This window comes from Anarhichas minor, unplaced genomic scaffold (assembly GCF_050575085.1).
Source record: "Anarhichas minor isolate MPS153535 unplaced genomic scaffold, ASM5057508v1 ptg000004l, whole genome shotgun sequence".
In the NCBI taxonomy this organism is placed as follows: Eukaryota; Metazoa; Chordata; class Actinopteri; order Perciformes; family Anarhichadidae; genus Anarhichas; species Anarhichas minor.
This window is the reverse complement of record NW_027466450.1, coordinates 5,859,872-5,885,749: the sequence shown is the minus strand read 5'-3', so window position 1 is coordinate 5,885,749 and position 25,878 is coordinate 5,859,872. Positions and strand designations below refer to the sequence as shown.

The 25,878-nt window shown below is 38.8% G+C and overlaps 1 protein-coding gene across 1 annotated transcript in view; it reads right to left on the bottom strand.

Moving 5' to 3' along the window:
- The window catches only part of LOC142962765 (glypican-6-like), a 74,519-nt gene that overhangs the window by 25,007 nt on the left and 23,634 nt on the right, over window positions 1-25,878 (bottom strand). The window contains exons 3-4 of the mRNA XM_076103403.1: window positions 19,711-20,102; window positions 14,242-14,407 (exon numbers count right to left, since the gene is read on the bottom strand). Coding sequence (XP_075959518.1) covers window positions 14,242-14,407; window positions 19,711-20,102 — 558 coding nt within the window. The remainder of the gene's footprint in view (window positions 1-14,241; window positions 14,408-19,710; window positions 20,103-25,878) is intronic.

Below are 25,878 nucleotides of genomic sequence, written 5' to 3'. Positions count from 1 at the left end.
ACAGACCACAGAGTGGTTTAAATGATTTATGGGACAGAGGCAAACAAATGTATTGTCTGGCGCCTTGTAGACCAGCTGCTATAATCAAACAAAAGGATCTGTATCTGCCAATATGGATCATCAATGATCGCAATTAGAATTGGCGGCAAAACATATGATCTGGGATCTCCAAAAGTTATATTTGCTCCCTTTTTTTCTTTTGTGCTGATCCGATCAGTGACTCTGATCCGTGATCTGATCCGAACTGTGAGTTTTATGATCCGTTGCACCACTTATAGCAGCAAAAAACGACTTGCTATATGTAGATATAGTGGAGTGACGTCTACCTGAGCAGAGACTACAGTCGGTCTCCCTCCGTGTAATCCAAGCTTCTCTGACCTTGCTTTGTTGACAAAGCCGGGCCGACTGTGCATGCTTTTAGTGCATGTTAGTGCATGTGAGCGTGCCCCACTGGCTAGGTCATGGCTTCTGCTCTGCAGCACTCTCATATGGGGATTACAGCTGATAACGCTAACCTGACTGACAGCATGGTCATAGAAGTGTAGCACCAACCCTCTGGTTCCCCCTCAAGTAAACACTTAGCTCTGTCAGCACGTCTGCCGTACGTTTAGCACTGCTAGCACCGTTAGCTACGACCTGCCGACTAAAGACTAAAGTGTGTTTGCACTGTGTCATCGGTGTGGGAATGTGTAATTAGATTAGATGCTGATGAGCAGGTGGGTGGCAGCCTCTGCCATCAGTGAATGGGTGAATGTTGACATGTAGTGTAAGTGCTTGAGTGGTCGGAAAACTAGACAGGTGTGATACAAATGCAAGTCCATTTATCATATCAACACTTACTGGATGGATTGCCACGAGATTAGGGACACATGTTCACATGAGGATTTGTAATTGTTTTTGGTGACCTGACTTTTCTTCTAAAGCCATCATCTGGTTTTATCTCTGTCTATGGCCAAATCTGCAAATTATATTCCCATCAGCCTCAGCTGTACTTTGTGTTTACTGCTAATTAGCAAACGTTAGCATGCTAAACTATTACGGTGAACATTGAAAACATAACCTGCTAAACATCAGCAAGGTAGCTTTGGGCTCAAAGCACAGATGTGCCCAAGTACAGCCTATGAGAACTGCTCGCATGCCTCTTAGTTGTGTTTAAAATAAAGCACGACACACTCATCGCTATTCTTTTTCCATTATAGTAGAGGGCGGCTGTATTGCACAGCTTTTCCATGTAGTGATAACAGCACACTAAATAGTATGCAAGGCTGCTAATGTAAAAGCCATGTGCCGGAGAAGCACTGATACTGTACTGCACTGCTAACGAACCTAAGCAGCATAATTCAATAACGAGCCATCCTCAAGTAGATCGTGTTACTAATGGGTTTGAAGATGTCATGGAATTTCAGTCTATGGATGCTGACAGGAGAGTTTCAACTATTTTGCTCACAAATATGTTGAAGAAGTCCTTCCCCTCCAGTCAGTTTCCTTGTTTTCACTTTGTAAAATCCCCGTTACGGGGCGCATCACCACCACAACACACACACATGTGAAAAGGCTCAGCAGCAACGATAGTGGAGCAGCTTTGAGCAAAGACAATGTTAGGTCTCGGTGCTCATAAATACACCAGAGAGAATAATTTATCTCCCTTCACACAATTTCTCTCTTTCCGCAGATTTCTAATTGCACAGGTGGGATATGAGTCTGTAATTAGATCCACTCAACATCTTCATGCAAGTGTCAGTGATTAAGCAAGCAAAGCACTTTAAAACAAAATGGAAATCAATGTTGGCGCTACAGATGCCTCTGCACATAAAACAGAACAAGAGGTCAATGTTCAGCAAAATATGTTCAACAATATTTGCTTGATGTGGGGTCTGAACTCTACCAGAAAGGACTACTGTGGAAGATAAACAATGTCATGTTATTTCCTCAGTCCTTCATTTCTAAGTTTACAGTGTCAAGGAAAATAAGTATATTTTATAGAAATTCATCTATTTTCAATGAAAGCTAAAAATCTGAAATAAGGTTTGCATGGATTTCACACTAATATCTAAAAAGAAAACTAGATGGTTTTGTTTTTATAAGTACCAAACCAAAGCAAGCAGAACCAAAGCAATGCACCACTGCAGATTTGTTGTTGAACTGGCACTGTGTTTCAGACTGCAGACACTAAATAACAAAGTAAGCAGGATCATCTTTAAATGAAGGAATCGAATTGGACTTAAAACATGTCGTGATTTCTTCAAGTAATCTTAATTATTCAGCAGTCTTAGATAAACACGTTTAAGTAAATCACCAGCTTTACAATTTAAAAGTCCATTTTTGTGTTTCTACTTTTTTATGCACGGTGTTTCTGGGTAGCTGGCGCACAGGGAGAAGAGTGTCTACTGTTCATAGTGTTAGCGGTTCGGTCTCCACCTCCTCTTGTCCACATGCCAAAGTGTCCTTGGACAAGACACTGAATCTCAAATTGCTTGCATTGGTCAGGCCAGCTCGCGGCGAGGTAACTCCCTGCCATCGATGTGTGAATGCGTGTTTAAATGAGCAGCAAAAACCTTATAAATTGCTATGTATAAAAGCACTATATATGTAGCCATTTACCATTTAGTTGAAAATGCCAATATGAAGATCCACACTTGATTTGCCTAACTCTGCTGAAGCTTCATCATAGCTTCCGAAGTTAAAGGAATAATTCAACATTTTGGCTGAAGCCTATGGACTTTTTCACTGCATAAATAACCATAGCAGATAGGAGATTTTTCCTTACAGTTCTTCTATACTCTGGTTGAAGTTACTGCATCCCCCAACAGGACATCAAAGTTGAATTTCAGCCTGCAGGCACATTGTTGAAACAGAGCAGCTAATATTTGTAGTGATAGCAACAAGTTAGAGAATTGCAGAGTGTTTGAATGTCGTCTCAAAGTTGTGCAAAGTTCCGTTCTCGGTAAAATATGGAGGAGACGAAAGAAACTAGTGCAGTAAATGATAGCAAAACAGTAAAATTGAGTGCACATGAATTCGCTAAATAAAATATTTTGTTTCTTTCTTAAAAGGGGGCGGTGAAGGGTGAGCAGTGCAGCAGTCCATCGGGTTGCCTTTTTTCTAAAATGATTGGCTTAGCCAGATATCCTTACCCTCTTTCCTTTTGTCTAAACCTAACCAATCCTACCAAGGAAGGCGACAAGTGCTAGACAATCAGCAGGATTCATGATTTAGCAGCCTGAGCAGGTACAAGCAGCGAGGCGAGCAGAGCTACCAACTAAACAATCACAAAGAAACAGAATGAATGTTATATTCTACATACAAGCTTTCACCGAAAAATAATATATTCTGATGTACCCCCTTTGCAATCACCAACATTCTGATTAGTAACTGTAATTGAATGACATTATTTCTGAGTAACTGCAAAGGAATAAAATTGTATTTATTTTAGGGAGATTTTTTTGCAGCGCAGCTGTGTATTTTATTAACCCTTTGCCCATGGGTGGTAAAAAGAAAGTCACAAAGATTAGACTATTATAAATCCATTTAACTCGAAAGGTGTGGGTGAAATGGCTTTTAAGCACCACTGTTCTAATTCACTGCTGTTCAAAAGCATCTCCATCCTCTGCATGGAGGTGTAGACTTCACACAGTTAGGAAAACACGAATAGAGCAGAGAACAAAGCTAGTGTGCAGGTATACAGTACTTGACACTCATTTTCTTTCACATAGACCCCAAACAGGGTGAAAACAATGATGGCAAAATCATATGAGAAGTCCACATATTCAATTCAACTTCATTCCTTTAGCTGTCGGTGTTACAAGTTTGAGGAGCGGAAATGGCAACTGAATATAAATCCCTGTGGGTGAAATTCTGCAGCTTGTGAGAGTTCAAGCTCTCCGAATTAAAAATCCACTACACATCGGATTGCACAATCAGATGTGTTATCAGGCACACATCAGATGTAAGGAAGCTTTCTGTCCCCCTTTTTCTTGGAGGCCATCTTATAAATCCTTGATGTTACAGAATGCAGCGTGAGCAAAGCAGAGAGGCTGAAATCTGTAGACAATCAGTGGCTGCTTGCTAGACAATAGCTGTTTCAAAATAAAGACAGAAATAATTGAAAATGTTTTCAACACAGTATAACTCATTAATCCCAAATGGAGGAATGCAACTGAGTAAGGTATCTGAAGTATTATCTTCTCATGCAACTTTATACTTCTACCTGACTACATTTCAGAGAGAGAAATAATGAACTTCTCCTCTACAATAATTTTACACATGGAGTTAAAGTAACCTCAAAGAAATAAGATTTTTGCATACAAAACATGTGAAATACTTATACAATATGATGCTTTGTTGTACATTGAACTACCCAACAGAATATACCAGTATAAAGCTGAAACAATGAATCAATTAACAAAAAGTGAACTAGGAATTTGTCCTTTAAGATTTCATGGTTCCAGCTTCTTAAAAGTGAGGATTTACTGTTTTTTCATTTAATTATTTTACTCATCTATTTTTAATAATTTTGAAGTTTGCACTATTGGTTGAACAGAAGTAGTATTTTTTACTAAAGGACCTTAAACACTTCCTCCACCACTGAATATTCAATAGGAGACTACACAAATAGAGATACGTTTTAGCTCTTTTCATGCACTTTGCCTCTCATTTTCCCACTCATGTGCCCTCCCTCTCAATGTCAGATCAGTTAAAACTATTTTTAACATTAATAACACTGAATTAAATACCGTTGCTTCACTAAAGGTGAGTTTTGTCTGAGCCATACCCATCCCCGGTCGGGAGGAGGCTCAATAAGCCAGGTTGGGTGATGTGCGTTAAACTATTCAGCTTGACTGCTGCAAACCGTGTTACTGTGTAGGCGTGAACTGAGTACCAGCTTGCCTTCATTATGGTAAAGAATAAATGTGTGATGTGTATTTAGTCTTTGAATTGCTGCCGGTTTTAGCACAACTTTACTTTTAAATAGTACATCTCTTATCTTTGCTGTATGCTTATTACCTTGTAATGCACACTGAATTGCCCTGGTGTAGGAAAACGTGCTGTATAAATTGAGTTGCCTTGCCTTCAGCATGCTTGTGAGCAGAAAACATTTTGGTCTATTTGTGTGAGGGAAGGTTTTTCCACTCAATATTTTATTCATGAGGTATTTTACACAAATATGTTGCTGGCTTGAATTTTCATAAACAGTGAAGTTGTGGCTGGCTCCAGTTACCAAGCGAAACCAATCGCCTAATTGAAAAAAAAAAGGAGCAGAAAGAATCGATGCAGATCACTCCCAATGTGGTGACATGTCTCTCCAGGGAGAACGGTTACAGCCTGTACACACCAATGCAACACGATTGCAAATAAAGCGGTGGCAGAGTCAACTAGTTCACTTAAGAATGACTTTAAACCAATCACGTGACAGGACAGGAGGAAAAGTTCCATCGCAGTTGTCAACTACCTGTCAACACACGAAAAAAAAGATGATGACACAAAGGGTGTAAACTGCAGCGGACAATATTCATCACCACAGCATGTGATTGGTATTCAAACAACCTGAGAGGTTGAAGACATTGGTGGAGACAGCCGGATAAATAACATCAAAATGTTTAAAAACAGCCTGCCTCAGAACATTGTTTAATAAAAAGAAAACCCAACCGGAGGAGTTTTTAAACAACAGAAAGACGACTAAACACTGTCAAAGTGATCATCTTAAAACAGATACCCAGTGATTTATGCGGAGAGCGTAACGCTCTATATATCCGAGAGGACTTGGCGTGCGACTCCTGATTATGTTCAGTGTAGAGTTCCCAGGTGCGGTGAACAGACTGACAGCTGTTAATCAGACACTCCATGCTTCAGTTAATTTATGTAATTAAAATTGAATCCCACTCTTAATCTCATCAAATTGCACATGTACCGCTTTTTTAAAATGCATGTTTGTGATGATAAGAAAATAAGTATTTATTACAAATTAGTTTCTAAATAAAATTCAATAATTTGCAATTCAGCATACACACAATATACTGCTTAAAGCATTATGTAATTAGCTAGTTCCATAATTAATGCCAGGAGCAAGTCTTAGGAGCAGATTGGGTAGAGGTCAGCAAGGATTTGTCCAGCGGAAACTAATAGATTACAGACTGGCTACTCAGCAGAGCCCATCTAATCTACTGTATGATTTATTCAGATTTGATTTATTCAGTGTTACATTAAGGAAGAAAGACACATTATAGACTGACATTCTAGCTTTGTTTATCTTATGTTTCCTAAAACTATAGGTATCACTGTAGCTGCTGCATGAACAAATTCAGTAACACCGCAGAGCAAATATGAATGAGATGGCCCTCTGGAGCTAAAGCTTTATTAGTTCCAGGAACAGCATCTTTCAAAATGAATCTAAAATGACAATGTAAGACAAGTTTATTTAACAATTGACATTGGCCTTTTTGTTGGTCATATCTTATTTGCTCGTCTATTTCATTTCTTGCTCACGAGCAGTGGCGTCGCCTGGCCTGGGCATTGGAAAGATTCTTTCTTTTGCCCCATATAATTCTCCACTTTGAGCGGTTAATTGTCACTAAGAAGACGGCGGTTGTGTAATTGTTGTGAACGGAAGATACAGATTACCAAGCCGGTAAACTGCAACACATCGAGACAAGCTTTTTTTTTAAAACAGGGAAAAGAAAAACTCAATGTATTGCATTGGAAGAATTTACATGAGGGGACAAATGATTAAGAATTTGTCAAAGACAGCGTTTTTCTAAGTTCCCCTGCGGGAACTTTTTTTTAGGGAAGTCTGGTACTTTCTCACCGGGTCACAAAGGAGTGTATTGCGGTTACTTTACTCTTTAGATTGTGCTCCAAAGACATTTAACAACTGTACAGTTATATATAACAAATCCTAACCCTGATGCTGATCTCTGCCCCAGACTGCATGGCTTATTCCCAGACCTTGTCAACTCCTAGAAATGCCCAGGTGCAAGCTAAACAAATACGCACATGGCCATTTGATCCAATGTTGTTAGTGGATACTTTAAAGATATAAAGATATCTTCATCGTTACGCTCTGTTTTTAAAAGTACGCTGTCATAATAACGTGATTAAGGACGGCACATTTTCCATAATTTATTGTACACTGGCCTTAACAAATAATTCATTTCAAAGAAAGTGGAAGAAATTAGACACTTGAACCAACCAATTCTTTTTTTTTCATTGTCTTTCACTTCACCAAGTTGGAGGAATTTAATGGCATTGCAGGTGAAAATGAAGGTCAATGTAAATTTGCAAAAAAAGAAATGTATTTCAAGTTCTGTCACAAGTTGGAGTTCATTCAATCAGAGGGTTTTATGTGAGTGAAAAGGTGTTGTAGAGAAAAATCGTGACCATCACGGCCACAGCCTCTATAGGTTTAAAGGATTTCTCACTCTTTGGCTGGATTATTTTCAACTCCCCAATATCTTGTGGAGCAGGTATATGATGTTAGTCTGGATGGAAGGCACAGGAATCAAGATGAATATCTTAGCTTCACGCCTGTGCCGGCTCTGTGTCACGAATCTCAGGTGTATTCTCGCAATTTCTCTCTCTTTTTTTTCAGTGAGCTAATTTGAGTTGATAGCACTGTGTAAATAACGGCAAGATGACATGTCATGTCAGAGTAATAATTAAAAAAACAACATATTTGTACTACGAATCACATTAGCATCATTTGTGTGTTACATTATGTCGCTGTCGGTCCTGAATATGACAAAGCCCTCCTGGGAATTTTACACCGAGAGCCAAGTCAATATCTTTTTTGTGGTTAGACCTTAAGCTAATTAAAAATCTTTTATCCTATTATGAGCATGAAATGTCAGAGCCAAAAGACAGAACTGGCATTTAAGGTACACTGAAGAACAATAATCCAACTGACAAGAGTCCTGATGAAGACAGATTGAACGCATAAGGAGGGGCAGTGAAGAAGACAAGTGTTTCTTAAATAGATGGATGGAGATTTAACATTACAGTACATACAGACTGACAGGTAAGGTGAATATGCTGTTTCGCCTGTTGAAAATGTCATTAATGGATGATAATGCAGCTTCCGATGGTGCCCCGATTACCCCGTTTATTAATTGCTTGTTGAATGCAGGTGTTTCTTAGCCATCAATGTTCTACATTACTGGGTTTTAACAGCAACAAAAGCAAAATAAATAGCAAATCTGCAGTGGATTATTTTGGGACAGTTTTATATTACATGTTTATTCAGCATTGGGTCTTTTTAATTAAGAATCAATTAAGAATTGTTTTCATTATTAATTGATCTTTGCATTATTTTCTTGATTAAACGCTGAATTGTCTGGTCAATAAAATGTCAGAAAATAGTGAAAACAACACCCAAACATACCAGATACAAAACAGAGAAAAGCAGCAAAAAACTCACTTTGACGAAGCTCAAACCACAGAATTGATGACATATTTGTACAAATTAATTCATTTGTTGCAATTAGGAGATATGATCATTCCTGTCGTACATGCCATATATAGATATATGTTTTTGAGTTACTTAGCATCATTTTGTCTGCATATGTATCCCACTAACCCTGCAGCCGGAGAAATACATGACCCACCATCATCTTCCTTCTCTCACTACATGTTGACATTCAACGGATTTATGTCTGCCGCCAGGTTCTGTAAGTAGTGCGAACTTCTTCTCATTCATACCAATTCCAAAGTGTTCACTGTGGAGCAATGAAATATTATTTTGAAGTACGGTGATCTCACAATGGATTTCGTGCATGTTTATGATTGAACTTTGGTTCAATCACTACCACAGTCATGAATTGAATTATGAAAGATCATATGCTGCGGTTGTCATAACACATCACTAGCCTGAAATCAATACTGCTCAGCTGATATGCAGTGTGAGCTATAAAGTATAGAGAGCTTATATGACAATTTCACTTAATTTAATAGAAACAATGGTTCTGCATAGAAAATTGCATTATATATCGTAAAGTATATACAGCACACACTATGTATTAACAAATGGAATACAAGCTAGCAACTAATATCAAACAAAAAGAACATGAAGTAATAATGATGGATCTGTGTGAACAGAAGCATGCACATACTGAATACATATTGAGTTGCTTGTGTCAAACGCAGATATCTCATCCTGTTTGCTTTCATGAGAGGCCGTAAGGCAGCGGGCCAACACATGCATCTAGCCACTCTTGTATGCAGTTTCATTGACTTCTGACTGAATTATTTTAAACTGACATCAAATGTTTAATGATGTAGGTCAACTCTGCACATAACACAACACAAATGCCCAACATGCCCCCCGTGTGTCAGGAAAGATTAAACACGGCACCCCGTGGTTCTTTTGATGACTTGAATAACAGAGAAAATGTCTTGCAATCTTTAATTACACGTTTCAATGTTATTAACAGCCATGACTAAGAATCCCATGAAATATAATAAATGGATTGACTGAATTAGTCATGTCATGTATATGAGCACAATGTCTCTATGCACTGCTTTCACAAGCCAAAGTAAAACTAATGACTACTAAGTAGTCATGCTTGAACATATGCCAAGTAGTTAATTAAAACTATGTACTGTAAGCGTTTTCAAAACATATGGAGGACGTTCAATCAATGTGTTGTCTGACAAAATGATGGAGTGAGAAAAGGTCATTTTCATAATGCTCATTTGGATATGCAGTGAAATATATCAGTAGTACAAAAGCTGATGAGCTTTGTGAAGCTTGATTGTTCTAATAACTCTAAATATTTGGTGAATATACCTTCATTATATATCAAAATGATCATTGCATAAAGCATTGTCCGCTTTAAAGCTGAACTTGCATCAAGCTGTTCCACCTATGTCAGTATTTGTCGACTTGGTTTAAACTGCAAGAACAAAATAATAATAATAATAATACATGTATTTTATTTGTATAGTGCTTTAAAAGGGTACTCGAAGGCACTTTACATAGTAAAAACAGAAACAATAAAAGCAATAACATTATAACAGTAAGAAACAAAACAAAAACATACATAATTAGCATCATAGGTTAAAAGCAGAATTAAATAGATGAGTTTTGAGTGCAGTTTTGAAAGTGGCGAGTAATGGAGAATGTCTGAGGTGTTGGGGGAGAGAGTTCCAGAGGGAGAAGGCCCTGTCCCCCCAGGTCCGATGTTTGGACAGAGTAGGGGGCGCCGGCGGATCTGAGGTTGCGGGTCGTAGTGCGTCGGTGCAGGAGGTCCGAAAGGTATGAAGGGGCGAGGTTATGAAGGGCTTTGTATGTGATGAGAAGAATCTTGAACTGGATTCTTTGCTGTATGGGGAGCCAGTGGAGGTTTTGAAGAACTGGGATGATGTGGTCTCTGGTGAGGGAGTGGGAGAGCAGACAGGCAGCTGAGTTCTGGTTGTATTGTAGTTTGTTGGGAGTCGTCAGCGTAGCAGTGGAGACCATGGTGGCGTATGATGTCACCAAGGGGGAGCATGTAGAGGATGAAGAGGAGGAGACCAAGTACCGAACCTTGGGGACACCTTGAGAGACTGGGGCTGTGTCAGAGTTGGATTTATTGATACTAATGAACTGTTAGCGGTCGGAGAGGATTTGAACCAGGAGAGGGCTGTGCCAGTGATATGGAGGGAGGACTCGAGACAGGAGACGAGGATGGAGTGGTTGATGGTTTCAAAGGCTGCACTGAGGTCGATTAGTATCAGGATGTTGAGGGAGTGGTCATACAGTTGGATGGAGTCGAGGTGAGTTTTGAGTTGGTGGGCAACAGTGCGTTCCAGTATTTTAGACATAAAAAAGAGATTGGTGGTGGGTATGTAGTTGTTGTGGATGTCAGGGTCAAGGCCAGGCTTTTTGAGGATGGGTGAGACTGAGGCGAGTTTGAACATCTATCTTTAGAAAACGTTGGCAGCACAATAAAAGCCTCTTTGTGGTTTTTTATTCAACAAACTATCACTGCATGTTTCAAATAGGATACAATGTCCATCCGAATTAGCGACCACCTCACTACCCTAGAGCTTACAAAAGAAAACTCTGAGGTCTGTATGTTGTCTTGAACTGAGGGCACCGGAATCTGCAGATTTGTTATTTCAGGTTTTGAGTGGTTGGTAAACCTAATTAATGTGTGTTTACTCTCCACTACACCCCCGCTTTGAGGAGAAAGTTCCCTAACAACTCGCCCTTTTGTCCGACCACACTGCAGCTGCTCTTCCCTGTGCTTGCTGAACACACAGAGACATTCAGGCCACCATAGATCATTCAAACAGATCTGCTTCCACATCGATATTAGTGACTGCATGCGTCGAGCAAACACCCATATATGCTGCTTTCTCTTCTGTCGGTCATGAAGTGTGTGGTTACAGAATTAAACGGTCAGACAACATGGATAGAGTATATCATATTATATAATCGCAAGAATTTGTTAAAATGCTTGTATTCCAGCGCTTTGCAAAACAAGCAAAACTATCCCTGACATTACTATTTTTGCGCATTATGTTCATACCGTTGTGTCGTTTTGAGCTGAACTTTTGTTGGATGCCCTGTTTCTATTTATTCCCATTGCTCACTTCAAAAGTGCAACAATGGATGAAGAACAGCTGATTGGTGCAGTTGAAATGAGGAGTTATCTGCACAATACCACCTCATTTCACAACAAAAACCTAATTAAGGAGGCAGCTGGCTGGAGGGAGATCGCCTGGGAGCTGAAAGTTTCCTACTTGCTGTTGGCTACATTATATGTAATTTCCAGTAAATATCACAATATAAAACGGTTTAAAGTTTCCAGTTCCAGTTTAAAAAGTACAAATGTCGGAAGATGGCAAGTATTTCTCTTCCATCTTTTAAGCGACTACGTCTCCACTCTGATCTCAAACGCACAGCTGATCGGTACGTACTTGGTTTGTTTACATGACGTAACGTAACGCTTTCAGTTAGGACATGGTGTCTCTGAGGCAGGCTTTTCTGCCATCATTATAGTTGTTGAATTATTATCGTTCCGCTTGACATAACTTTACATTTCATTCAAGTGACGTTGTGGGACTCCCGTCATACCGTACAATCAGTAGCTTTTGTTTCCCCACAATCAAATATTAATTTTCATATTAAAATATCAGTTTGTTTTTTTACATTTCCAAACTGTGTGTGTAGCCATAGTTCAATTTTTTTCCTAACTGCATTCTGAAAAGATCCTCCCCCTACCCTGTCTCTGATTGGCTCTGACCTTGATATACTTTTTGCGGTGAATGAGGGAGGGGTAAAAAAAAATAAGGCATGCATGAAACATACCTTATCATACCTGTGCTTCTCCCCGAGCAACATGACAACCTTAAAACATACCAGTAATTCAAAATGAAGAGAACTATCGATTGTTTTTTTTGTCAAGAAAAATGCTGAGGTGGCCGTTACACCTGTCCCTAGCCAGAGCCTATAAAAAATGGCCAAAATATACGCTTGTCACAAAGAATGGCTCATCTACTTTCCATTTATTGCAAAGAGCGCAACCAAAACATGGCTGGGAACAGTGCCTTTGCTGTCAGAGCATCGACCTTACGAATTGAAACGTTAAACAAACACTATACAGGATATACTAAAATATGAGGACTCTGTGGCTGCTAGTCATAAGTGATAGCCTTAAGTCCCCATCTTCTGTGTGAGTATGTGGGCAGTTCGAGTTTCCACTTGAGAGGGATTTGATCAAAGTGTTCAGGGATTTGATTGCTTAAAAGTGAGCATGACTTGCATGCATTAGTTTTTGAAGAATCCTAAACCAGTGATGTTAGATCATGAGATGGAGGATATTAATAAATTAGATCTTGGAATCTGGAAACAAACACAAACGTTTTTGCCAACTGACATGTAAACACACACCTCTGAGCCACAATAACGCTCTGCCAGCTATTAAAACCAACAACTTCCACACTTGGTTTTATATGAAAAAGATTTCAAAGTTTCATTTGCCTCAGGCTGGCAAGGAACAACCGGAGCTTCTTCTCCTGTTTCTCACAGCAGCCTAGTCACGTTTTCCCTGTCACCACTTTAGTTCAATCCTACAGGAAGACTCTATCCAAATGACAGCAGGATGTCATCTATGTGAGGCATTCTATGAAATATTAAATAAATATATAAACATTACATTCATGTTTGTACTTGTCTCCGAGCTGAACAAGTTCCCATTGAATTTCTCCTCACAAAACTTGACATTCCCCGCTGTGCACTTCTGCCCTATTACAAGTCCCCATTTAGCCCAGCAGGAGAGAAGATTCCCATGAATAAAATCTTTTCATGCAAGAAAACATTGATAGAAGAATGACAAATAAAGCAGCCTCTTATCTGAGGGCCCAATGTGTGTCGATGGAACTGATGCTTTCAAAACAAGAACACAGCACCAGCTGTAACTTCTCTTTGAATAGACTAAACCACGTAACACACCTATTTCTATAATCCTGCAGATTTACAAGCTACACATTTTAAACATGAGCCATATTTTGACTTCATCATATCAGGTAATTTTGAACAAAACCACAGTAAAAGGTTTTGCTAGACTCGCATACGTTCAGCTTGCTTTGGCCAAAAATAACAACCAACATGATGGAAGTAGAAAAAGAGAGAAAAACTCAAAGAGAGGGAAACTCAAACATCATAAATTCAGAAAGACGTCAAATAAAGTAAACATCTCACAACATCAACCTCAAAGTGCCAAACCATCTATGTTTGAACAGTAAGGTCTTTCAAGAGCATGCATATTGAAAAAGGCAAAAGGTGTAAAACCAAATAAAGCAATATTTGTGATATCAAATTGAATCCAGTTATTTCCTCTCGAGTGAAAGTGTTGCTTGCAGCTTTCAGCTCATGCTTCAAACTGCTCTCGGCTCATTTTCATACAATCATTTGTTGGTCCAAACGTTGCAGCTTAAAAGATTATTGAACTCATAGCCTCTGCATGGTTTAAACTGTTTTAAAGTAATATATGTTATTTGCTGGCTTCAGCCTGCTATTAACATGCACCACCGCGTAATGCAAACATAGTTGCAGCTGTTACACAACAGTGAATGTGAAAATTGAATCTACAAATGTCTCATTATTGTGAGTGCTAATATGTTTTTTCCCCGTATCCACCACATCCATTAGACCCATTTAACCATATTGTAGAGCCATACACCCAGGCATAACTACATTAACAATTACAGAAAAGCGGCACCCAGGTGGGAAAGAAAGCTGGAGTGATGCTTGAAAAGACTTACCAATGTACAGGTTCCACTCTGGATCCAGATCAGCTTGATTGGCCAGGCAGCCCTTCACAACATTCAGGCAGTAGTTCTTACAGGATTTAACTGCCGGCATGCCCTGACAAAAGGGGCAGTACAGCATCTTGGTCAGTGCCCGAATACATGCTGGAGTGCTGCTTACCTGCAAGAACACAAGAGTGTGACATTCAGATATTAGCACCTGCACAGCTCCTTCAAATAACGTACTCATTTGAACCACACTCATTTAATAATCACATTAATTCCAGGAGGATATTTGTATTTGTCATTTTCGTTTTACTTAATATTCTAACATTTCCACAATTAACAAATCATGGCAATTTTAAAGAGCCATCCAGAAAGAAAAATATATTCGTCTAATACCAATTATCAGGATACAATTGCATCCTGAAAAAAGGTGGAAGATGAAGTTAAAGATTCATTTTAGTATGCATATTTAGAAATGCCACAAGAGAGACGAGAGAGATGTTTTGCTGACCAAAGGCTTTTGAACATGTGTGGGCACTGTCAATAACAGCGCGTGTGATCGTTAACAGACGATTTAGCCCGCATTTGATTGTGAAATATGGAATAAAGACAACTCTTTATTTGCCCAGCCATCAATTGAGTTAGCTGTCGTGCATTTCATTTCTCATTTATTCATCCTTCTCGTCTTCACATACACAACTGAGATGGCGTGTGACAGGTGGAGTTTGAAGAGGACGGTATGGAGTCATCACACACAGCAGGCATCACAAAGCCCCAAAAATAACACAAGCTAGAGAAAGGATACGCATAATTATCACTGACACAATAGTTCTAGTGTGTTTTCACAGATTATCACTCCACAGTGATGGCATTTGATAATTCATTATTATTATTAGATCATTTTAGTGGGTGGAATTTCAAATGATTCAAAATTAAAAACAAATTTGAAGAGAGTGGAAAACAGCAACATAATGAGTCAGTTTAACAATCAGTCGTGGCACTAATTTAGTGTTTGCATTTGTTTAATAGGATGTTGACGTCCAAAGGAAAGTTCCCCCTCACCCGCTGATGCTTTTCAAATGTTTTCCAAGACAGATCATCATTCCAGACAGATTGATAACCATGACAAATGTGTGCAGATCTAATTACTCCTTTGTCTTTTTAAGGAGAAGACAGATACGATGAATTTGCAGGCTAATGGGGCACTGTGGCTCATACAGGCTGAAAAAGCTTCTTCAACTCAAAGCTACTTTAAATAAGTGTCTGAGGATAGAGTGTTGTATGTTCTGTACAAATTGTGACGCCCTCTTGGTCTCGAATCACAAATCTGTCTGTTAATTGGGAATATAATTGGTGTGACTTTGGTGAACAGCTTGGGTTTTGACAAAGTATAAAGAAATGCATTCAACTGTCTCATTGAGAAGGTATTGTGATGGTGAGGGAATATCCTCACTACGCTACAGGAAACCATGGGCTGCAACAGCTGTCCTCTGCTGTATTACATGCAGGTCACATGTAGACTCTGTGTTCAACATCTTATCAGTGGCTGTCTGTTTTGCCACGTGTGAGCTACTATTGTGACATTTCATACAGCAAACACAAGTAAAGATGTTGTTATTAGAGGGTTTCTTAAGAGTGAGCTGCACTCAACATTCTGATCCTCAACACTCAAATGCTTGAAGGCGTTTGAAATGAAAGCTCCTGGGTCTCGGCTAATGGACTTTTTTCTGTGCACCAAGAAGCACCAAGAAGCATCTTATTAAGCATCTTTCAGGCTGAAAACCCACTTTTTCAGGCAACACCTGGACATGCCTTTGCAAGCACTTACTAATGTCTCATTTTCTTGATAAAGATAGAAATACTAATGCCTTGTGGAGTGTAGTGCTGGAGACCCTCTTACTTTAGTTATTTGTCTTTTTGTTTTAAAGGGATTCACTTCAAATTGTTTAAAGGCGTCTAGTTCTACAGACTATGAATGCACTCATTGGTTGATTTAAGCAAACACTTCTGCTCAATGAATTTAATGTAAAGACCCTGAAGAGGACACAGAACATTTTGTTTCTTTACTTGATGGCCTTCGGCCACACAAACACAATGAAAGGGTTCAGTATGAAAAATGAAAACTGAATGTATCTGCATTCTTGCAGCAGTATGAGGAATGTCATTTTTCTGTCTCGGTGGAAACCCATGAACCCAATCAAACAATGATGCAAGGCTTTCATTCCTGTTGATACGTTTAAAGCAGACAACCTGTCCTCTCGGAGCATAGAAGAAAAGTAGCCACATAAAACGTAATTAAATAGGCTGTGGTTCTCGTACAGGACTTTGTAGTTGAGGCATTTGGCTACGCTGTTGCATTTCTTGTCCTCTACTGAGATAAGCTTTGTATGATTTAGGTTCAGCTAAACATACGGTTGCTGTGGCTAAAGAAAACATGTCACAAATAAGTAGCTGGTTAGAGTTGACATGTGTAGGAACCTGCTCTTCACAAGATTTTTATTTCAAATTATTTAAATAAATAGTAATATTCATGTAAAGTAAGTTTATAAAGCCTAAACTATGGAAAGTTAAAGGAAATTGCTAAGTAAAGTGAATAGAAAATGTACTCTTTGCTGAAAGTTTCCCTTCGAGTGGCATCCGAGTGTAACAATGTTTTCTATAAAGCACTTCTCAATACAAGCTTACAATTAATTTGCAGTAAAACAGGGATAGCACAGCAACATATGGTTGAAAAGATAATACAATGAGAATGGTACGACAATAACATAAAAGAAAAGAAAAGATTTTCATAATTTAAAAGACAGAGGTATGGTCAATTGGCTAGCAATGTGAAAAAAGTCTGGAAGAAACACTTTGACTTAGCTGTGGATATTTCACCTAGTAAGACCAGAATAAAGTGAGTTACAGCAGTCAGGTCTGTTTAGATAGAGATAAAAACATGGATGACCTTATTCAGTTCCGACCTGAACGTGGTGATATTTGTTCATGTTTGATGTGGCAGCCCAACGCTAAGTATCGTAAAGAGAGGACTGGAGTTATTGTTGTAGCTCCAATCCCCCGAGGAAGGCGGCAACACATTCGCCCCGACTAAAAGACAATCCTCACACATCACCTCACAGACAACTGGTGCGACTTGGCACACACTAACGTGACACTGAATATTCTAACTATGCTGCTGCCAACACCTATCGTACCTGACACAGGTGTAGGGCAGTCCAACAACATAGACAGGAATCTGTTCTCAGCTGGTTTAGAAGTCATGAGGAAAGATAATAATTTGTATTATTATTAGAAGTAGTTATAGTATATCATAACAAGTATTTTCATTATTATTATTAGAAAAAGTAGTAGTAGTAGTAGTATTGGTAGTAGCATATTATAATTATTAGAAGTAGTAGTAGTATTAGTAGCATAGTAGAAACAGTTCCTCACTCTTTCTTTTTGTAAAAAACATTTATAATTTCAAATTTCGTAACTTGATAAAAAGAAAAGAAATCCTTCATTATGAATCATCGCACAAGTGATATAGTGATAAATTATTAGTCGACCAACACTGAGTTTCCCCACAAAGAATCACACAAAAGCACTTTAAATCCTGTCTATCAGAGATGCACTTATACATTTCTTGGAAATAAGTAATTCAGCATGAAAAAAGCATAAAAATGACTAATCGACTTAGAGAAATCTCAGTCGACTAAGACCATATAAAATAATATTAAATCTCCACAAATACATAGTGTAGTGTCTGTGTCACCTTCCCTCACATATTCAGTTTTAAATGTTTCCAATTAATAAAAACCAACACTAGTAACAATAGAAGTGAATTTACAAATCAAAAGATTATTTCCATTGTGTTTCATGAAAACAGAAATGCAATTAAGTGACTGATAGACTTCAGGATTCCTCCTGTGGAAAGGCACACACTGTGAAATATGATACGATTTTCATTTTACAAAGTCGATGCAGCATGAATGTGACTTTTTAAGACAGCACAACGTGTTCACTCATTTGTTTCTGTCATCTTACTACAGTGAGTGCATTCACGTTACAAAGCTGTTAGTTAAAATATCCTAATTCTCAATAACCAGGCGGAAGGCGATACGATTTTAATCACTGCAAATAAACAGAAGCAGATGTACTGTTTGGGTAATGATCTGGGATAAGTATGAGCTTTGTTTGTGAGCTGCAGACTCCAAACACGAGTTTCTGTTTCCTCAAAGCTCCGCCGCGTTTTGTGTTTTGTCTCTTATTAAGCTGTGAAAAGCAATAAAGTATTACATTGTCTACTTTAATTCAATATATATACCAGCAGCAATAAGCATGGATGTCACATCTTAGAGACGCTGTGCAACAGACGCCTCTAGCAGGGTGTCCTATTCCATTATGCTCACACCCAATCCCTCATGATAAGTTCATACCCTGGGGATCAAAAGGGCCGCAGTCCCAGACACATGACCTGGATCTCATGTCTCACTGAAATGTCAAGAGGTGAAGCTGGGACATGCTGGCTTGTGAGAAACGCAGAGTGTAACTCAGTAAACGCATACTAACTCCACATCCTCTGTGGCTGCTTCTAAATGAGCCCCAACACTACTACTGGTGAGGAGGGAACTCATAAACACACTGAAGAGAACATGTATAAAGTTCAATGAGTGCACCAGAGTGTGGCCACATGAAAACACATTTTGGATTTCTTAGATAACAGTCGGGTCTTCTCCGTCTCTGATGATTGACACTATTTTCATTGCCTTCTGTTTTTATACTGTGTACAGCAAGTCTATAAATATTTAACGTAGAGTTGTTAATGCAATCAAAGAAGTATCAATACAGTAGTGAAAAGAAACCAGGGTGGTTTAGGATTTGCAGCACAGTGCTTATCAGGGCTTCTCTCACCCCATAAGAAGGCATGTAGAACCAGCATCCGTGTGACTAAATCCAAGCCTCAGCCTCTTGCTTTTCCTTTAATCTTACTTTGTACATGATCAAAACTACACAAGCTCCCAGAGCAGTATGATATACTGTGGATGCAGCATTAAGATTACATCGCATCAAACAGAATACTAAGGCCAGATCGTGATTAACGGCTTCTGTAAACTGGGTGAACAAATATTAGGACATTCAACACTGTTTTCTAGACAGCGCCTAAAAACAAGCCGCCTCGAGCCTCAAGCTTCCTGATGACATGCACCAAGAGGGCACATATTAGTCAGAAACATATCTGGAAGGAAATTGTGTGCAGTGGAAAACCAGGGGGGGGGGAATGTGTCCTTGCTGCAGAAACGCCAATCAAGACCGTGTGAAAATCTGTACACAGCAAGTCTTCATTTCAGCCGAGGTGAAAATGCTGAATATTTTTCCAACGGAATCAGCGAGTGCAATCAAATGAAATATGGTTTGGTTTAAGGTTTGAAAATGACAAAAGCAAGCAGTTGATTAGGTGTTTTATAGTCTTGTTAAATTTGTGGTGAGCACTGTTACCTTAGACACTCTCTGGGCCACCTCCCGGCCAACAGAGAGCCCTTGGACAAATGTGCGTGCAGCGATGAATGCCCGGGTAACTTGAGCCTTGAGCTTCCTGGGCACGTCTCCAAAGGGCTTAAGCTGGTCAGTGTACTTACTGATACACTCCAGATAGTCCTCAGTGATGACGTACTGGGAGTTGAGCAGCGTGAACATACGCTCCAGTAGCCGCGACCAAAAGTCATTAAGCATTTCCTCCAGGTTAACATTTCCTCCTGTGTAATAGCGCTTCAGCTCTGCAAACAGGTTCTCAAAGACCTCGGAGTTCTGCATGTAAGGCTTGCCGTAAGTCCTCACAAACATCTCATTCAGGGACCTCTCTGTGTTCTCCAGTAGCTCCAGGAAGAACTCTGGGTAAAGAAGAAAAGAAAAAAGTGTTACTCATCGTCTAATTTTCTTTCATGTGTGACTGCGTTGCTACAGATTATACTGTACATGGCATACATTGATAAGATACACCGGGAACTGAATTTGTGGTTGAAATAGAAATGCAGCAAAATTACAATAACTGTGTCTGATTGAAAGATAGAACAAAGCCAAAAAAAGGAAGTCTACTTGATTGCAATGCCGACACCAAATACGCTGACGACCAGAAAATACCAAAATAGCAAATCAATTAAGGCTTCCGATGTTGATTTCATTTTGAAGAGCCTTCACAGCTTTGTTGATTTGTATCTCCAGCAAACTACTTTTAACATCAATCGGAGCCTTCCTCATATATATTTCTGGAAAGCAATAAGTTTTGTGTTTGCAGTGCAAGAGGTCTGTATTGTCCCAACATCACCTGTAAACCCACAATACATTTATGTACCTCGATAGAAAGGATGTATATTGCAGAAGGATTTCCTGTACAGTTGTTTTGCAATGTTGCTCCATATGGTGGAAGCATAAGGCTGTCGGATTAAACGCAATAAATGATCCTTATTATGGATATGATTAGGATTCCACAATACAGTTTATCTGTAAGGTTTGCAGTCGTTCTGCATTCGCCTTTATAGGTAGCACTTGTTTGCCTCATGACCTCCATGACTCACCGCAAATTGGGAGGAGATGATAATATACCTGACCATCTGGTATCCATAATGATAGTCCTCCCTTTCAAGGACCAGGATTAACATTTAAAACAGGCTTCAAAACGCCGCACATTTAACTGCAAAGGGAAATGGTTCATGACTAGACAGAGACAGAGACTCCACTCCCATAGAGGGTGGTGGAGGTTACAGAATTATATTCCTCAGTTATTGTCTATTATAGGGCAATATGTCCCATTTCAAAGCAGGATTAATTGTTTATTTTTGGTCACTTGGAGACAGCGGAAAGTTGTAAATGCAATATTGACAAATTACCGCCTCATAAAGTTGATATGGCAAACTTGTTAGCAAACAGTCGCCTCTTTACTTGTCGTCTACCAGACAGATTAGCATTTCTTTGAGCCGTGTTTCTGGACAAAAATTGAATTTCATTTCCGTTCTGTTTTGGTTTCTGACAACTCCTGACAGAAGCATAGTGCCTTCTGCTGATTGGTGCTGGGAAGGTGGTGTACAGTGGGTTTATGAGAGATTTGGTCACTTAAAACAGCTACCTGCTGCATCTGGAACTGAGTTGATAAGAGAAGAGAGGCTAAATTAAAAACAGTAAAGCTGTAAAGCTGTGCGAGCTGCAAAACCAAAACAATGAGCTGATAAACTCTACAAGACTTTTCGAAAAATGTAGTCTGAAAAAGAAATCAATTAGTTACTACTTTTTATATCTACTATTGCTCCTTAATAAAGCAAAAGTATTTTTTATCCGAATACTAAATTCATTTGTAGAATACTTGATTTCTAAAATAATTGATAGCTGCATCCATAGCAGCACATTTATTATTGTTACACAGAATATGTAGTATAACATAGCAAGGCATTGTTCTTCATCATGTCATCAACTGTATAATATCTTTTCTTTAACTTTTTTACTTAAACTTTTACCTGTGTTGGTTTTACTGTGCTGTATCACCAAATCATACAGCTGTCATATCACCAGTGTACAATGTACATAAAGACATTCTCCTTCCAAAGCAATTCACAGTAGCTAGGTCACATGACCACATCTATATATCTGGTTAGCTATATCAAAAGATGCCGTTGCACACCAACAGAAAGTAAAATGTGAAAAAATATGCCTCATTTGCAAGGCAGTACAACACGCACACAGTTATTTCATAATGTATACCTGATTGAGACAAATGTATTTTTAGCTGCAACCAGCAGCTATAACTTACTTGATGTTAGATATGAGGGGAAAGGTCACATTTGCCACAAGATAAATGCTAGATTCCAATCCTTTATTCATTCTAAAACCGCTTCTGATTTATTACATGCAACATGCTGACTTGATTTCTCTATTCTTATTACAATTAAGTATTTTTCATAAGCATGTCTTATCAGCGGGTAGCAGTGAGTGTTAATTGTAAGATGTCCTCTGGGGATCTGATTAAATTATTAATTAATTAGCTTTACCCTCACACAGATTTTCCTGCTATCTCAAGAGGTTTCAGCAGCACACACAGTATGAAGGACTTGCGATTTTGGATAAGTAATTCTAAATACTATAGGAAATGAAAGACTACAGTGAGCAGTTCTTTAAATAGAAAAGACTTGAAGCATGATTTGTGCTTGTTGTAGGTAATGAATATAGTCAGTGGTGCTGAGCGATGTGTATGCTGATTAATGACAGCTTCAAAACTAATTTAATTTAAAAAAAGTTCACTTAAGAAAAGAAAAAAATATATATCTTAATTAATGCAGTCAGGTTATTTGCCCCAATGTGTCTGCTGGAATATTAATTTGAAATAACTAATGTAATTATGCCAGAATTTATTGTTGAATTAGATTGTTGGGAAGTATATTTGATATAATTCTAATCTGTTTTGGAGTGATTACAATGTAAAATTACATTATAGATGAGTTAATTGAGTGACTAATATATTTAGTAAAAAAAAAAGACAATTGGAAAATCGCATCGTATCTTACAGTACGTCTTAGTAATTAAGAGGTCTGTCCATATGAATGGCTGTGAGAGCTGCAAACAGAGGATAATGATGCTGAATTGCTGGACAGGGGTGATTCTAATACTCATGCAGAGAGTTCATTACTTTTTGCTGATAAAGCTCAGTTTGGCTCACTGAGCCCACAGCGCTGAGCAGAGGTTACACATTCTTTCTGTGATAAAGAAAAGTCTGTTTCAGTGCATCCACTGCTGCGTGCTCACACAGAAAACGGATGGATGCTCTCCCAGATGTCAGTTGTAGTCTCAATTTTAGCAATCTCGAAACAGACTGCTACTATTTCATATCTTTGAGCTGGATGATGGCAAAAAGGCGTGCGTTTACAAGCAAACCACAGTTTCTGGAGACAAATGAGACTATGGAACATATAACTAACAGAGGTGGCTGTGGATGGGATGACATCTACTGTGAGAGGACCCTTGTGGGAAGTGGCCTGCAGAATGAATTACTACAAAGTCTCCTAAACTGTGACCAGCCATAACTTAGGAGCCACAACTCACTTTTCTTCAGATGGGTAATTACAATCTATGATAAAAAGAATTACCGCCTCACAGTTGCTTCCATCAACCAGTCAAGTTGCAGTTTACATCCAAAAAGCCATCACTTCATCATTTTATCATATCAAATAACTCTATTTGTGTGAAATTGTCATAATTCGCATATGAATTCCTTAGTTAAGGTCCAAAACGTTTGAGTTGAAGTAGATGTTTGTGCCAGATTTAATGAAATTTCTTCCAAGCGTTGTTGGGATGTCAAGTTCACGAGAATGGGGCACACAGATGGATGGATGGACGAAAAAACCCAAAACAAAAGGCCTCCAGCCAAGGCTGTCGCCGACGCGGAGGCATTCAAATATTGAAAGAAAAACACCACCTGGACCACATTTGACATCTGTGCAAGCAGAGATATATATATATATATTTGTGCACAAACAAAGTAATCAAACACATATAGGCTGCAATCAACATCTACAATGTGTATCATTATCATAGTCTGTGAGTAGCAATGTTTAAAACTTCAGGAAATGCTGTTGTAAGCGCTGTCTTTTTAATAGCTTCTGTGCAAAGATGTGTATGTGTGGTGACAGTTTTTAAAATACATTATTTTGAGTGCAGCATTGTATTTCATGGCCATACACCAATTAAAGTTATGACTTCAGTACAAAAAGATTCTAGAAGAAATTCAAGACGATTCAAGAAGGAATTTCAAATCGTTCGTTAGACGTCTTCGATGTAAAACACATTCCTGCAAGTAGACCCTTCTCAAAACTATCTGTAATGTGTCAGTGAAGCTACCCCGAGTAAACTTTCAAAACTGACTGCAATCATCAGCAGAGCCACTCAGTGTCTTCTCCAACAGGACTACAGACGAGACCATCTCTCACTTTGTGATTATTTAAACTGAATATCGCACACCGCTTGGTCTTCAAACTACTGAAGCTATCATGCCTTTACATGAAACTCGCAATTTTGCTGCCAAAAGAAGCACTTCTAATTCTACATGTCAATCAGCTGTGGACCATTGATTTGGTCTGACAGGAGACACCGATCTACAGAGAGCCGCTCTAAGCGCTATGCTTCTGTACGTAACATAACAGGCTTTTTATTTCACCATTTGCATGTGTTAAACCCTTAGCCTGTAGTGAGTCACACAGTGGCAGTTAAATACAATGTAAAATCACTCACTGCTAAGATAGTTATATATAAGATAAATAGATTGATTTATATTTCCTAATATTTTAAAGTTAACATATCCAATGCTATAAATTGAGGAAGGAATCTGGAATACATTTGATGAAGCGCGGTTTCATAAATGTAAATTGAGATTTGGCATACCGTCCTTAAATTGAAGTGAAATTGTATGTATTTCCATAAAATGTAGCAGCTTGTCCATTAGAAATACTGCGGAGAATGATTACCAAAACTCCTTTAGTGCACAGAGATACCTTGGCATTTCTATCTTGAATCCTACCTACTCTTCCACTCTCCAACTGGATAGTCCAATAGGACCTCTTAACTAAAGGAGGCTTTTGCTGAGCCAGCATGCCCCTTTGAGCACTGCCCAGCTCCACATTCATCTAGTCAAACACATCCACACCTGGTAGCTGGTCAGCACAGTGCGGCCTTCTATGGTTGGCAGCCTCGAGGATTATGCCATGAGGAGTAATTTAGGTTAAGGGCTTTGCTCAAGAGCACATCGATAACGGCTGCTGAGGGAGAAAAGAGAGGATACAAATATTTGCCAACTTCCACACACTGACTCATCCGTACAGCATCACTGGGTTAACTTTGTGCCAAGTAAAAAAATGGCCACGAATCTACTATCACTTGTACAAAACAATGTGCATATGGCATTCGAAACTGCAAAGGTTACACATATTAGTAACAACCACCAACAGATATTGACATGCAACTTTTAAACAGTGAAGAGTAGATTATAAAGGCTCACAACCATACCATATTTTGTTTGGGTAAATAACCCAATAGTAACTTAAAAATAACAGCAACACTGGGTCAAAACACTACATTATCTTCTGTGGTTTACTACGAGTGGGTAAACTTAAGTATTTCACCGGTGATTCTTTTTTTTTATGTGCAACAACACAACTGTCGCCATTTTGGGCCAGTTGCTTAATATTGTCCTATACTGCAAGGACTTTTTTGACGAGCGACAACAGTGTGAGTCGGTAACTCCAAAGAAGATCAATGGTGGAGGGTGGACCACATTAATATTCTGTTTGGCTAACCAGCACCATGGTGTTCATTGTCAGAGGAGGGCCAACAATTGATTAGCAGTTAAGACGCCTGAATAAGTGTTTAACGAGCAAGTGGAAAAGAATACTCTGTGACAGCCACATTTATCTAATTTCTCTGAGCAGTTGTTTCCTGGGTTCTTGGGTATATGAGTAGGATATGCATTAATTAGCAAAGAGGAGAAATGTATTAATACATTGCAGTAACTGTGGCTGCATGTTTGGCACTGATTTTTCTCAGATGGTGCCGTGTCTTTCTTAGATTCACACAGTGCAACATGGGTTGTTATTGGATATTTCTGTATTTGTGCTGGGTTGGTCTTGGCAT